Source organism: Prunus dulcis, chromosome 1, assembly GCF_902201215.1.
Source record: "Prunus dulcis chromosome 1, ALMONDv2, whole genome shotgun sequence".
Taxonomy (NCBI): Eukaryota; Viridiplantae; Streptophyta; class Magnoliopsida; order Rosales; family Rosaceae; genus Prunus; species Prunus dulcis.
Genome location: NC_047650.1, coordinates 41,129,192 through 41,142,146, shown reverse-complemented (window position 1 = coordinate 41,142,146; position 12,955 = coordinate 41,129,192). Strand labels below are relative to the sequence as shown.

The following is a 12,955-nucleotide window of genomic DNA, read 5'->3' as shown; positions in this document are numbered from 1 at the left end:
CACTGCTGCTTTATTTTATTGCCAAAAAATAACTGCTTGGTAGAAAAATTTGAAATTTTGATACGATCAAGCTAAGTGGCTCACGAACGTCTCCAACTGGAATTACTCCAAAATTCGTCTATTTGATTATGTTTTGCTCCAGAGGAATTCGAAAGTCTTATACTGGAAATATAATTCAAAGTATCAAAATTCTTTCAAAATATTAACCAAAATGTACTAAGAATGGGGTTAAATATATAATATAAAATATACCCATCAAGACACGTAATTTTTACAAAATTTTCAGTAAGACACACAAAATTCACGTATTATACAAATAATTCTCACATATTATTGAATAAGAATAACATATGTTATAAAAACTATATTAAAATATCATATAGTGGAAGATTAATATCTACTTTAGATATGTTGAAACTAGCAAATTAATATTTATAAGGTACAAAGTAATGCAACTAGGAGGGTCATTTTTTATTTTTTTTATTAGTAGTCTTGCCGTGCGGCTATACTACGATTTAAATAAAAAAGATTATAGCCTGTCGGCTATACTTATTTTTGACACGTGACATTAAAAGATAGAGGGTCTTTTCTTTTTAAAAAAAAGAGTACAGCCACATGGCTATATTCCCTGTTTTTTTTAAATTTTTTTTTAAATGGACTTGTGTTGACACGTGGAGCCTAATCGAGTGGGGACCTTTGTTTTTATATTTAAAAGTAGTATAGCCGTACGGCTATACTCAGGTTTCTTTTTAAAACGGTACAGCCGCACGGCTAGACTATTTTACACGTGAGCTCCTAGGCGCTGTGCAGCTGCTCTGTTTTCCTAAAGTAAATAGTATAGCCGTGCATCTATACTCGATTATTTTTTCAAATTTTTTTAACAAAAGTAGTATAGCGGGCGGCTATATTGGTTTTTTTAATTATATATTATTATTATTTATAAATTGTCTTTAATAAATAGTATAGACTAGCGGCTGTAGTCTTATATATATATATATATATATATATATATACATTTTAGACTGAAAAACCGCAAAAATCAACCGGCATTTAACCGCAATGGAACCTCAATCGTGGGAAACCGAACTTCATTTGCGGTATGAAGAACCGAACCACATTTGCTATTGTGGTTGCGGTATTTGATTTTCACAACTTGCGGTTACTGCAAACCGCGACTATATTTTTTTTAAAATAAAAATTGCATTTTATTGTTTAATCGTAGCCGTTGTATAATAAGACCACTTATCTTGTAAGTAATTAGTTTATTTATGCTTATGTTATTTATGCTTCTTTTTATAATAAAATGTACTAAACTTATGTTGTTTTATTTATAGATAGCATTGGTGCTCAAACAACACAATGGGGTCTTTCAAATCTACTCACCACCACCAACACTTGAGTTTGTAACATTGGTGCATTGCATTTTCCTTTTAGTTTGTAATTCTTTCAAATCTACTCACCACCACCAACTCTTGAGTTTGTAACATTGGTGCATTGCATTTTCATTTTAGTTTGTAACTTTAATTAACTTTGAATTGAATTTTTCCTTTGGCTTGTAACTTTAATTCATTTTGCATTGCATTTTCCTTTTGGTTTGTAACTTTAAAGGATTTGGAATTGGAATGCTTGAGAAGTTGAGGTTGTGAATGCTTGAGAAGTTTAACTTTAATTGGAATGCTTGGAATTGTAACTTTCATTTTCTTTAGGTTGTGAATGCTTGGGAAGTTGAGGAGGTTGTGAATTTATATATGCTTGAGAAGTTGAGGTTGTGAATTTATATTTTTGGGTTAAAATATGCTTGAACTCAAAAGGCTTCAAAAGAAGCATCAAAACTAGGCCTAAAATGTGGAAGATTGGATCTTTGTGACACAAAAAGAACTTGCGGTTTTAAACCGCTAATTCAAGGTAATCGACCACTTTTTGTGGTTTACCGCAATGCGGTAAACCGCAAAATGAGGTCGGTTTGCGATTTCAAAAATCACCATACCGCAAAATAGTCGGTCGGTTTGTGGTTTGAGCAAAAATTTGCGGTTACCGAACCGCAACCACCCCTACGTGGTCCCATATTTTTTACACAAGCTTTAACACAATTTTTGAGCCATTAAATTACTCCACTTTTAATGGATGAGATTAAATATGACATATTTTTTTGACATGAAAAATAAATTAAAATATTTTTCTCTCTCCGCTCTCTATTTTCTAAAGGTAAATTTCATTATTAAAAAAAAAAAAAATTCTGAATGAAGCCAGAGAACCAAAGCATCAAGATAGATATTTATTTTTCTTTTTTTGAATTAAAACTCTAATCTCAATTGATTTGAGAAAGATTGTCCAGAACAACTATGAACAAGGACTTGTCTACCATATTTGCTTTAAAGCTCCAACAAGATAGAAAGCAACACAAACTACAAACCTAACCAGTGAACTTAGAAAAGAGAGGTCCCCTTCCCCTTCTTTTCTCCACCACCTCTTGATTGGGTGCTGGGCAGTAAGGCTATCATTTCCTTTCTTGTATTGGTGACCTTGTGTAAGGTGTGCTTGGGAGCGTTCACCATGGCGACGGCTGCCTCGTCTAGTGATGATAATTAGCAGAGAACGGTTAGGGAAGAGAGAGTGGAGAGAGAAAAAAAAAAAAAAATTTCATAGAAATTTACCTTTTTGAGAAAATAGACAGAGGAGAGAGAAAAACATTTTAATTTATTTTTCATGTCAAAAAGTTATGTCATATTTAATCTCATCCATTAAAAGTGGAGCAATCTAATGGCCCCAAAATTGTGTTCAAACTTGTGTCAAAAATATGGTGCCACAGATCCGCCCCCATATATATATATATAGTCCCGATCTCTTGGACCACATGAGTCCAAGAGATTGTGGTCACCCACCGTTGGATATTAATCCAATGGTTCAAAATGATATATATAAATGCAATATGACATAAATGATTATTATCCGATTCAAGTCATAAATGAGTGAACCGTTGAATTTACATCCAACAGTGAGTGACCATAAATCTCTTGGACTACAGGGATCCAAGAGATCAGGACTGTATATATATATATATATATATATTAATTATATTTTGATCGATCTTCCAATCAAACTATAGGATCTAAAACAGATCACGCAAAATTGGCACATTCTGGAAAGTAGAAAAAATGGCGTAGTGAGGTGTGAGGGTGAGACGAGAGAGAAGAATTCTAAAAAGATAAAAAAATATTAATATTAATAGACATAAAAGGTAATTTGGAAGAAGAAGAAAAACATTTTCTTTCTATATGGGCCGCCTAAATTCTTGGGCTTTTGCCCTTGGGCTAGGGCCGACCCTGGATTTGATATTTTATCTTGTCCATCATAATTATGAGTGTTTTTGGTGTAATTGACATATGAGTTGTGAGGCAAATACTTTGTATTTTATTATTTCTTTATTCAATAGTGAAAATATTCCACACCTCATGGATGTAGCCTAGTACCATGTAAATCTCGTGTCTCTTGCTCAATTTTTATTTACAAGATGCAATTCCTAAGCACTAGAACTTGTTCTAGGGAAGAACCTGCTTGGTCATGTCAAGTTGATTTGAAAGGATTGCGGACCTTGATCTCGAAAAGGACATAATGTTGTTGAACCAAATTTAAGCATCAACAGTAATTGCACATTAAAAAGTTAATGAACTCTCTAATTATTTGGCTTGAAGGTGATAAAATATCTATACCTTTTTAGCCTTTAAATTTCATTAATTACATGTTTACTAATCCGTAATTAGATTAGGAGGAATTGAACTGAGTATGAGTTGGTTTGAGGGGAATTAGATTCTGAATTCCTATTAAAGTTGTTTACTTTAACCATATGGAATTAGGATAGGAGTGGTACAAATTACTAAAGTGTCCTCGTTGTTAGGTTAAAGTAAATGACAAATTTAGAATTTTGAAAATTGTGTGAGGATATAATAGGTAAAAATAATGGATTCCTAATGGGTTAGTTCCCCAAGAATTAGAACACCACCTCCCACCTAAGAATTGAATTTCTCCAGAATTAGGAATTCAATTTCTAATTTTGTGTGTGCCACACTTACTTTTCAATTATTTGATGTAAAGTAAATGTGGGAATCCTCCATACGTGAAATTCAATTCTTGATGAGAATTCTAATTCCTAATCATTAGTAAACACACCATAAAATACTACAACTTGACACGTTGAATGAAGTAGGAAGGTAGGTTTGCAATATGTCAAATTTCTCAGGATCCAATTCAAATTTGATGTTTGCATTAAAGACCAATAGTTTGAAAAGTATAAAACGTGAAAGGTGTTATTTCGTAGTTTTAATGAGAACCACGCAATTGCAAATGTCAACATCTCAATAAGCCCATTAAAAGCACGGCTTCGAACTGTTTTTGGATTTTCTAGTTCCTACCAAATATTTAAAGCACCAATTGGGTCTTCCATTCATTTCCAGAGCCAAAAAACCAAAATCCAAACACAAGAGCAAAACCCAAGTGAAGTCTGATAGCTGATATGTCTGCTCAACCTCCCACAATTCCTCTCCTTACCCCTTACAAAATGGGAAAGTTCAACCTTTCTCATAGGTAATCTTTTTTAAATTACATTATTGATGATATATTGCTACAAGGTGAAGAATGTTGGCTTCGTTTATCTATTTTTCTAAATCTGTGTCTTGGGTCATTTTGTTGGTGCACAAATTAGCCATAAACATGCCCTGTTCTGCTAAAAATGGGATTTAGTCCACTTAGAAGTTAGAAGCAGGTGTTTTTGGATAATCCCAGTTGGCTAACAAGAAAAAAAATTTGAGTTACTTCTTGTGTCTTGCCAAATGAAGTTGTTTTATCTTTTTTCTTATCCTATATCAGCAGTTTCATCCACCATTCATTTTCTTCCTCTTTTAGTTCTTAAATTCAGTCCTAAGTTTATTTGGAGTCTGGACAATCTTTATTTGGGTGGTTTGCTTTGTTATGCAGCATCAGCATTTTTTTTTAAATGTCAGTCCTAAATTTCTACAGCTAGGGATTGGTTTAGTTAGATAATTTAGATAGCCCAGTTTTCTTCTGTCTCTCCCCATACTCTTTCAGTATAATTCTATGCTTTTTAATGATAGTAATGCCCCTCTATCTGAGTTCGGGTATTGAATTGATAAGGTGTTGCAAAAATACTTGCCCTGCTTTCAATTTTTCTTTGTTGTCAAATTCCTAGTTGCTTGCCTGTGCCTGTGCATAATAACCATTTATTCTTACTATTCATGTGAGAATGAGATTCTCCTTGAAGTTGATGATAGTCTAACATATATGAATCTTATAGAAGTAAATTATACAATAAAAAAAGAGGGGGTTCGGGGGGGACAGAAAATAGCATCAAGGGGCTCCAGAACTTGAAAATCTATATATACATAAGTGATGCCTAGGAGGAGTGACATATGGTTTGATGTTTCCCAATACACCATGCGGTGTGAAAATGAAAACCGGAAGGATTCATTTTCTTTTTTGTCATCAGTTCATAATGGTTTAACTCTTGCTTATTTTTCTTAAATTTTGTTTTGTATAGCCAGATAGGATAATTATTTGCTAGGTAGTTCTATTATTCTCTTTCATACCAGTCACACGCCATGGAGTTATAGTTCTGATAGTATACTGTGTTCTCCAGAATTATTTTAGCACCTTTGGTTAGATAGGGGCCATACAATAATGTTTCTTATCCACACTCCCATATTATGTTACTCTGCATCTATAATTTAAATCTTCCTTATTTTCCAGAATTGTTTTAGCACCATTGACTAGACAGAGATCATACCATAATATTCCACAGCCGCATGCCATCTTATATTACTCTCAGAGAACATCTCAAGGGGGTCTTCTCATAGCTGAAGCCAGTGGAGTTTCTGACACAGCTCAAGGGTAATTTTAAGAAGAGTAGCTTTCGATTTCCTTTTACTTTTCTTCATTTCAAAAATGTTGGATGACATCTCTGTTTTAATTTCTAAAGGTATCCAGATATGCCTGGTTTATGGACAAGGGAGCAAGTTGAAGCGTGGAAACCGATTGTTGATGCTGTTCATGCTAAAGGCGGTGTCTTCTTCTGTCAGATTTGGCATGCCGGGAGGGTTTCAAACAGCGGTGCTGTCCTGTTGTTCACCTCTATGACTTCACTTCTATCATAGAAAGACCTTTGAGCAATTAGACCATTGAAGCATCAGGAAGCATATTCTTCATGAACATGAGTATTGAGTTCGGATTGTGATCCTCTCTCTCTCTCTCTTGCTTACAGGTTTTCAGCCAAATGGGCAAGCTCCAATCTCTTGTACCGACAAGCCACTACCCCCCCAACTACTAACTAATGGCGTTGACATTGCTGAATACACACCTCCAAGGAGATTAAAGAAAGATGAAATTCCGCAAATTGTCAATGAATACACACCTCCAGTACTGCCAGAAGAAAAAAAAAGGCAAGGAAAGAGAAGGAGGGGGGGGGGGGGGGCGGCGGGGTTGGTGGTGGGGGTGTGGTTTGAATTGAAATTTATGAGCATAACACAGGAGATGCAATCAAACCATAAACTCCTGGACAGATTGGACTATTGTGTTTCTGCCTAATTGGAACCATCGACAATTTTAGCAACAATCAAAGGTTCAAACAATCTATTTGAAACAGCTTTCCCATTAACATAATAAGCTATTACTGCTGAGCATTTTCTCAAGAGAACAATTTGGGTATATAGCCATCAACAGCACCTATATACTCATCTTTCAAACCAAAAAATTAAAACATAATAATTAAAAAAGTTATAAAGGCAAAAGAGACAGGAAAACATGGTAAATCTGGTTACTTGCCAATCTCAATTGGTTCCAGGGGCAGATTTTGTTGGGTTGGTGGCACCAATAATCTTTCGGCCAGTTAGGATAACATTCTTACCCTCCCAAATCATAGCAACAACGGGACCAGAAATAATATAATCAACCAATCCACTGAAAAAGGGCTTTGCAAACAAGTCCTCAAGTGTTTCTCAGCAAAAGGACGATCCATATGGATGAACTTCAATACTGAACAGATACCAGGAAAAAAAAAAAAAAAAAAAAACACTTATTGGGAAGAAATTCCTGATAAGTTACACATCCAAATTTAGCTAAGCATCCCAAAAAACTTATTGTAGTATAATTAACACAGAACTGTAAGCCATACATCAAATTTGATGTCCGAAAGTTTTTGTCTGTAAGTCAAGTTGATAATCATTATAAAACAGGAAAGGCTTGTTAAATAGGGTTGTCACAAATTATCAAAGTGCACATAATCATACAAGATCAAACATCGTTGGTTGGAAATTACCTTTCAAATAGAAGCCCTTCTTCTCAAACCTGCTAATGATGTCACCAACCTGCAACAAACATGAACCTCTCAGAAAATTTGAAAACTTTCACATAATTAAACAATACGCACGAATTGGATTAAAATAGTTTATTGGATTCTGTGTAAGAAAAAAACTATGGCCGAAGTTACGAAGAACGGCCTTTGTTCACCCACTTCACACATTCACAGATAATTAAAACGCAAGATTATGCATGTAAAATCCAACCACTACATACTACAAATATTAAAACTTGATGCATGTAAATAAAAACCTAAAATCCCAGCTCAGAATTGTTAAAATTTGCTTGCTCCCCACTCCACCCAAAAGAAAACCTCCTCCTCAATATCAAACTCATTCACATAGTCTAAAGTAGCGTCCACCCCTACAGTGCTATTCCACTTGTACAGTCAAAATAGTTAAATAAATAAAAAAATTTATAGGCATGTAGTTGCAGAGCAGAGATGCAAGGATTTTCTAAGTGACTTTATTAGACAGTAACATTAGGCTTCGAATACTAGAAAGAAATCAATAAAGCAGAAAGGCATGGGTGAGCGAGGCCCAATTTTCCAGTCCTTCGACAACTAGGGTTTAGCAATCATCTTCACATTCACCATACACAGAGGTTCCTCCGCACCCGTGAGAGACAAAGCTTCCCATCTTATACTATTGCTCTGTCTCTCTTCTCTTCTTTTGCTCTCTCCGTGAAATTACTCGTTGCAACCCTTTCGTACAATTCTCTATCTGTATTTTTATCTGTAAATTTGAACGCGTTTGTGTTTCTTCTTTGTGAAAATTTAGTTTAGTTTTGTTGGTTGTACAGCGGTGGCAAGATCCTTTCTTCAGGTGGCAGCGACAGAAGAGGTTGCTTCCCCCCTCAGAGTTGTTCAGATCGAAGGATTGGTAACTCCATGATTCGCGTCTTTTCTCTGTTTTACTGCCTGTAAATTTTTGGAAAACTATGCATGCCTAAGTTGATTGTAACTATGGACACGACCCGCCCAGGCCACCTAGATCCTCCCAGGCCGCCTAGATCCTCCCAGGCCGCCTAGGCGCCGCCTAGATCCGCCCAGGCCGCCTAGGAGCCGCCTAGATCTGCCCAGGCCGCCTAGATCCTTCCAGGCCACAATGGCGCCGCCTAGATCCTTCCAGGCCGCCTAACTCGCTGGAGTCGGTGTCCTCCAGCCTAGTGCCAAGGCCGATTTTTCGAACACTGATCGAAACCTGGCACGGGCTTGCTCTGTGCCCTAGACGTTCGTAGTGACGAGTTCGAGTCCTCTATCCGTGGCTACCATGGCGTCCAATTTACGTACGTTTCTGATTTTGCAATTTTTTTGTTTGTTACATGGAAAAGGATTATCAGAGCTAAACTCTGGATACATTAAAGAGTATAGCCGACCGGCTATACCTTTAAAATATTCAAATATATTTAAAAATTATAGGCGCACAGCTATGCCTCTAAAACTAGTGTTACAGGTACCATCTTGCCATTTCCTATAGGAAATGCAAGACAATCACTCTAGCAATAATTATGACAATAACAACTTTGGACACTTTACAAGTATATTTTTCTTAAATGGTGTTGAGTAGAAGTGTTGATCAATGCTTGAAGCTCCCTTTAAGAACCTTTGAGTGGAAAATATAAGGGGTTCTTAGATCCAAAATGATTAGTTGTCATTGAATATAGTCCACGCATTTTTGGTTTTAGATGTAAGTCCTTTGACTTTTATTACCTTTTTGTTGTATCGATTTATCCATTGGGGTAAATAAAGAAAACACATTGAAAATCTAAATTTAATGCATTATTTCCTCATAATTGAATTTCATAATTTAAATTTTCAATTCTTTCCTTGGTAATATTTACCTCATATATGGATAAAATTTAATTTAATTCATGACAGTGAAAATCCACATATTATACCAATTACTCAGGCAAGCACCCACATGAAATTATGTACCTAACATAAAGGTAAAGATTGTTATTATTAGCAATGAAAAAACTTAGTGATGTTACATATAAGTCAGGAACATAAATTAAAAGACTACCTATAAGTTAGGAACATAAATAAGAAGACCACGTATAATTTAGATACAAAAATAGACAAATAAAAATTGTATGCTACCTAATAAAAAAATGGTACATAAAATACTATTATACGTTGTCGAAAATACGAAAAATACATATATATTCCTATGCAATAGGCAAGATAACAATATACCTACACCATATGATAATATATCTACAAGAGTATGTAATATACCTCTACCATAGGGTGAACAAAAATAAAATTTGTTACCAATAAGTCATGTGCTGAATGATGTGCTACCGTATTTGCTTCCCCAAAAACATGCAAAAAAAAGGCTCGAGCAAATTGAGCCAAAATAGACATGCAGTCATCCACCAAGCACCTTGCTATGCCAAATGAATTTCAAGAGACTTTCCGTATCTTACATCAAAATTAACATTAAAATGGTCCCCAAGAAAAAGGAATTGCTTGCTGCAATGAAGGCTGTTGACGTGAAGAAGAAGTGGGAGAACAGTTCTTGGGGTATGAAACTGATTGTTCATAAAAGAAGTAGTGCATCTTAGGAAATACCATGATATTTAGTTTACATTTTTGCTACGGATTTTCTTTTGGAAGCTTTATGTTTGGCACAGTGAGGGAGGGGTGAGAGAGGGGGGTTGGCATAGTGGGGCGGCACAGTAGGTTGGAAGGAGAAGGAGATAGAGGTTTTTATTTAAATGCTCTCTGGGATGTGTTTGCGATATTTTCCTTTTTTGTTCAATGATGAACGTCATAAGTGGATAAATATTATCACATAATCCTATGTGGCACAAAAGTCAAAGGACTTGTATCAAAGTCGCCAAATCCGAGGATTAAACCCAACTTCACAATGAAAATTTGGATTTATATAAACTTTTCTAAAAATATAACATCTCAGTTAGTATACACAGATCATTTCACCAGCTGTTGAAACAAAACTAGAGATTTTTCCCTATTATTGAGGCCCAAAATGTCAAGAGAAGCCCAAGAATATTCAAAGCCCAATATATAACGTCCAAAAGTTGTCACATGCTAATCAAAGCTGTATTTCAGGAATTTATTCCCAAATGAATATACGAATATTTTTTCATACATGATCAAATAGTGTGCATGTCATAACAAGCAAATTTCAAATAACTATGTGCAAGCTAATACATTTTTCAATGTTAAACCATCCAACACACTTAAGTAGGCCCATGCTAGAGACATGCATGAGGCTTGCTGAGCAGGTTTTGTTGTGCATGGTTACAAGTGTCTATAAGGCCCGTTGAGGGGTCAAAGAGTGGAAGTTTTGGTCTGCTTAGGGCCACCAAAACTCAGGCCCACTTTCATGAGCCCAATTACACGAGTAAGCAAAGAGAACAACCAGCCTCTTCTACCAGCATCAAAACTAGAGCTACCCACGTCTCTTCCACAAGCATTAAAACCTAGCTTCTACCATCTCACCATCCATCATTAAAAACTATATTTAACACTCAACCGCCAACTTCTTACCTGCTAGTATTAAAGGCCAAAGACTTATCTTTGCTTATCCTCCAGCACCTATAAATGGGAGGCATTGGTTACCAAGAAATTGAGTATCAACTCAAAACTTGGGAAAAAAGAAAAAGAAAAAAGAGTATTGACTCAATTTATGCATAATATTTTGAGTGCAGAGATTTATGATAATAAATAATAAGGCTCGCTCGAGTTTATGCTTAATAAATAAGACCTTAAATGTGTATATTGTAAATGAATAGGGTATGATGAGTCATATGGCCTTGAAAGATAAGCAGATGAAGGAACTGATTTGCAATGAATAATCAGGCACAAGCTAGTAGCAACCTCCTTATAATTATTCTAGTATTACATTATGAATGTCCCATTCACTAGCGGCTAAACTTTTATTTAATCACGCACTAGCTGCTAGACATTTACATTATAATCAGGCACTAGCAGCTAGACTTTTTTTATTTATTTTTATTTTTATAAAGCTTATAGCAGCTTGGTTATATCCTTTGCTATATTAGAGCATATTATTTTTATTTTTAACGAGTATAGCCGGGCGGCTTTACTCTTTTTTATTTTTTATGACTATAGCCGCTCGGCTGTATTCTTTTTTTTTTTAATTTAAATTTTTGAATCATATCGACGCACGGCTATACTCTTTAAATATACACTTTTTTTTCAAATGTTGGGGCTAAAATACCACTTTAGCTCATTCTGCTGGAGTTTTTTCTTCAATTATTTTGGACAAGAATAAGAAATAATAGGGGTTAAACCCATAAATACAATACCAAAAGGGATCCACCAACTTTTTGTGGATCAAAGAATATTGAATTTCAGAGTATAAAATTGCTTGAATGCGTTCTGAATCTAAATTTCCATGTCCTAAAAAAAGTCATGGTATTTACTCTTTTTAACCCCTTCCTTCTAGGGTTAGAGTATGAGAAATATATGTGGGAGAGGGAAAGAGACTCAACTCACAACTACAACTCAATCTCACTCAAATACATAAAGAAGGAAATATATATTTAAATAGTATACCCGCTCGGTTCTACTTTGTATACTTTGTAAATATATTTGAATATTTACTGATATACACCTTAAGGTCCAATGTATTGATACTTTTTAAAAACTATCTATAAATATATACACCTTAAGGTCCAATGTATCTACTGATAATATATCTTTCTTTGGTTACTGAGAACCTAGGTTCAGAATTGTCCAAGCCATAGTAAGCTGGATTAAACATCTGTAGAAAACTATGCTTATTAAATCAAATACTAAGGACAGTAATCAAAACGAAAGGCTTTTAACTTGTGTCTTCACCACCATATTTAAGTACAAGAGGATCATTGCCAATTGAAGTTGAAAACTATATGCCACTTTGCATCTAGAAAAATGTAAATGATAGGCGTTCTGAACTTTAACAGCAAAAAATAGAGAGGTGCAGAGTATTGAAAAAATAAAAGGGAAAATGCTTTCACTACTACAAAAAGTGAAAAAGACGACCAGAAAATAACGACGGTCCAAGTGAAAACCGTCGTGGTTTTTAAAAAGACGACGGTTCTAAAAACACCGTCGTGTTATACCACCTTAGACAACTAAAAATGGAGATTCAAATGGCTGTTCAAAAACAACGACGTACCTAATTAAACAACCGACGCCTATTTGAAACAGATTTCAGCAGTGTAAAATCAAAGCCAACAAAGGACGGCAGAAGTTATGAATCGACCGACGTAGAAAGTAAAAACGACGATTTCAATAAAAGCCGCCGTTTTTACTCATAAAATAACACGACGAGGTTTTCGTATAAGACGCCGGATAATTACAAACAAATCCACGGCTTTAAAATACAAAATATCGCCGTATTAAAATAATTTACAACGACGGAAAATATAAATATATCGACGCCATTCTCGTATAGTTCTACGACGTTATCTTTAAATATTTAACGTCGTATTTATTCATTTTATACGTCGTAACTTTAATTTAAACCGTCGTCTTAATAAGAATTTTTGTTTACAATTTTTTTCTTTGATTTTCTTATCCTACGCCGGTAGATCTACTTAATGACAAGAATTG

At 35.0% G+C, this 12,955-nt stretch overlaps 1 protein-coding gene across 1 annotated transcript in view; it reads left to right on the top strand.

Moving 5' to 3' along the window:
- The first annotated feature begins 4,454 nt into the window (after nt 1-4,454).
- The window catches only part of LOC117620128 (12-oxophytodienoate reductase 2-like), a 10,963-nt gene continuing 2,462 nt past the window's right edge, over nt 4,455-12,955 (top strand). Inside the window, exons 1-4 of the mRNA XM_034350245.1 lie at nt 4,455-4,581; nt 5,761-5,901; nt 5,990-6,120; nt 6,272-6,402. Coding sequence (XP_034206136.1) covers nt 4,511-4,581; nt 5,761-5,901; nt 5,990-6,120; nt 6,272-6,402 — 474 coding nt within the window. The 5' untranslated portion in view covers nt 4,455-4,510. The remainder of the gene's footprint in view (nt 4,582-5,760; nt 5,902-5,989; nt 6,121-6,271; nt 6,403-12,955) is intronic.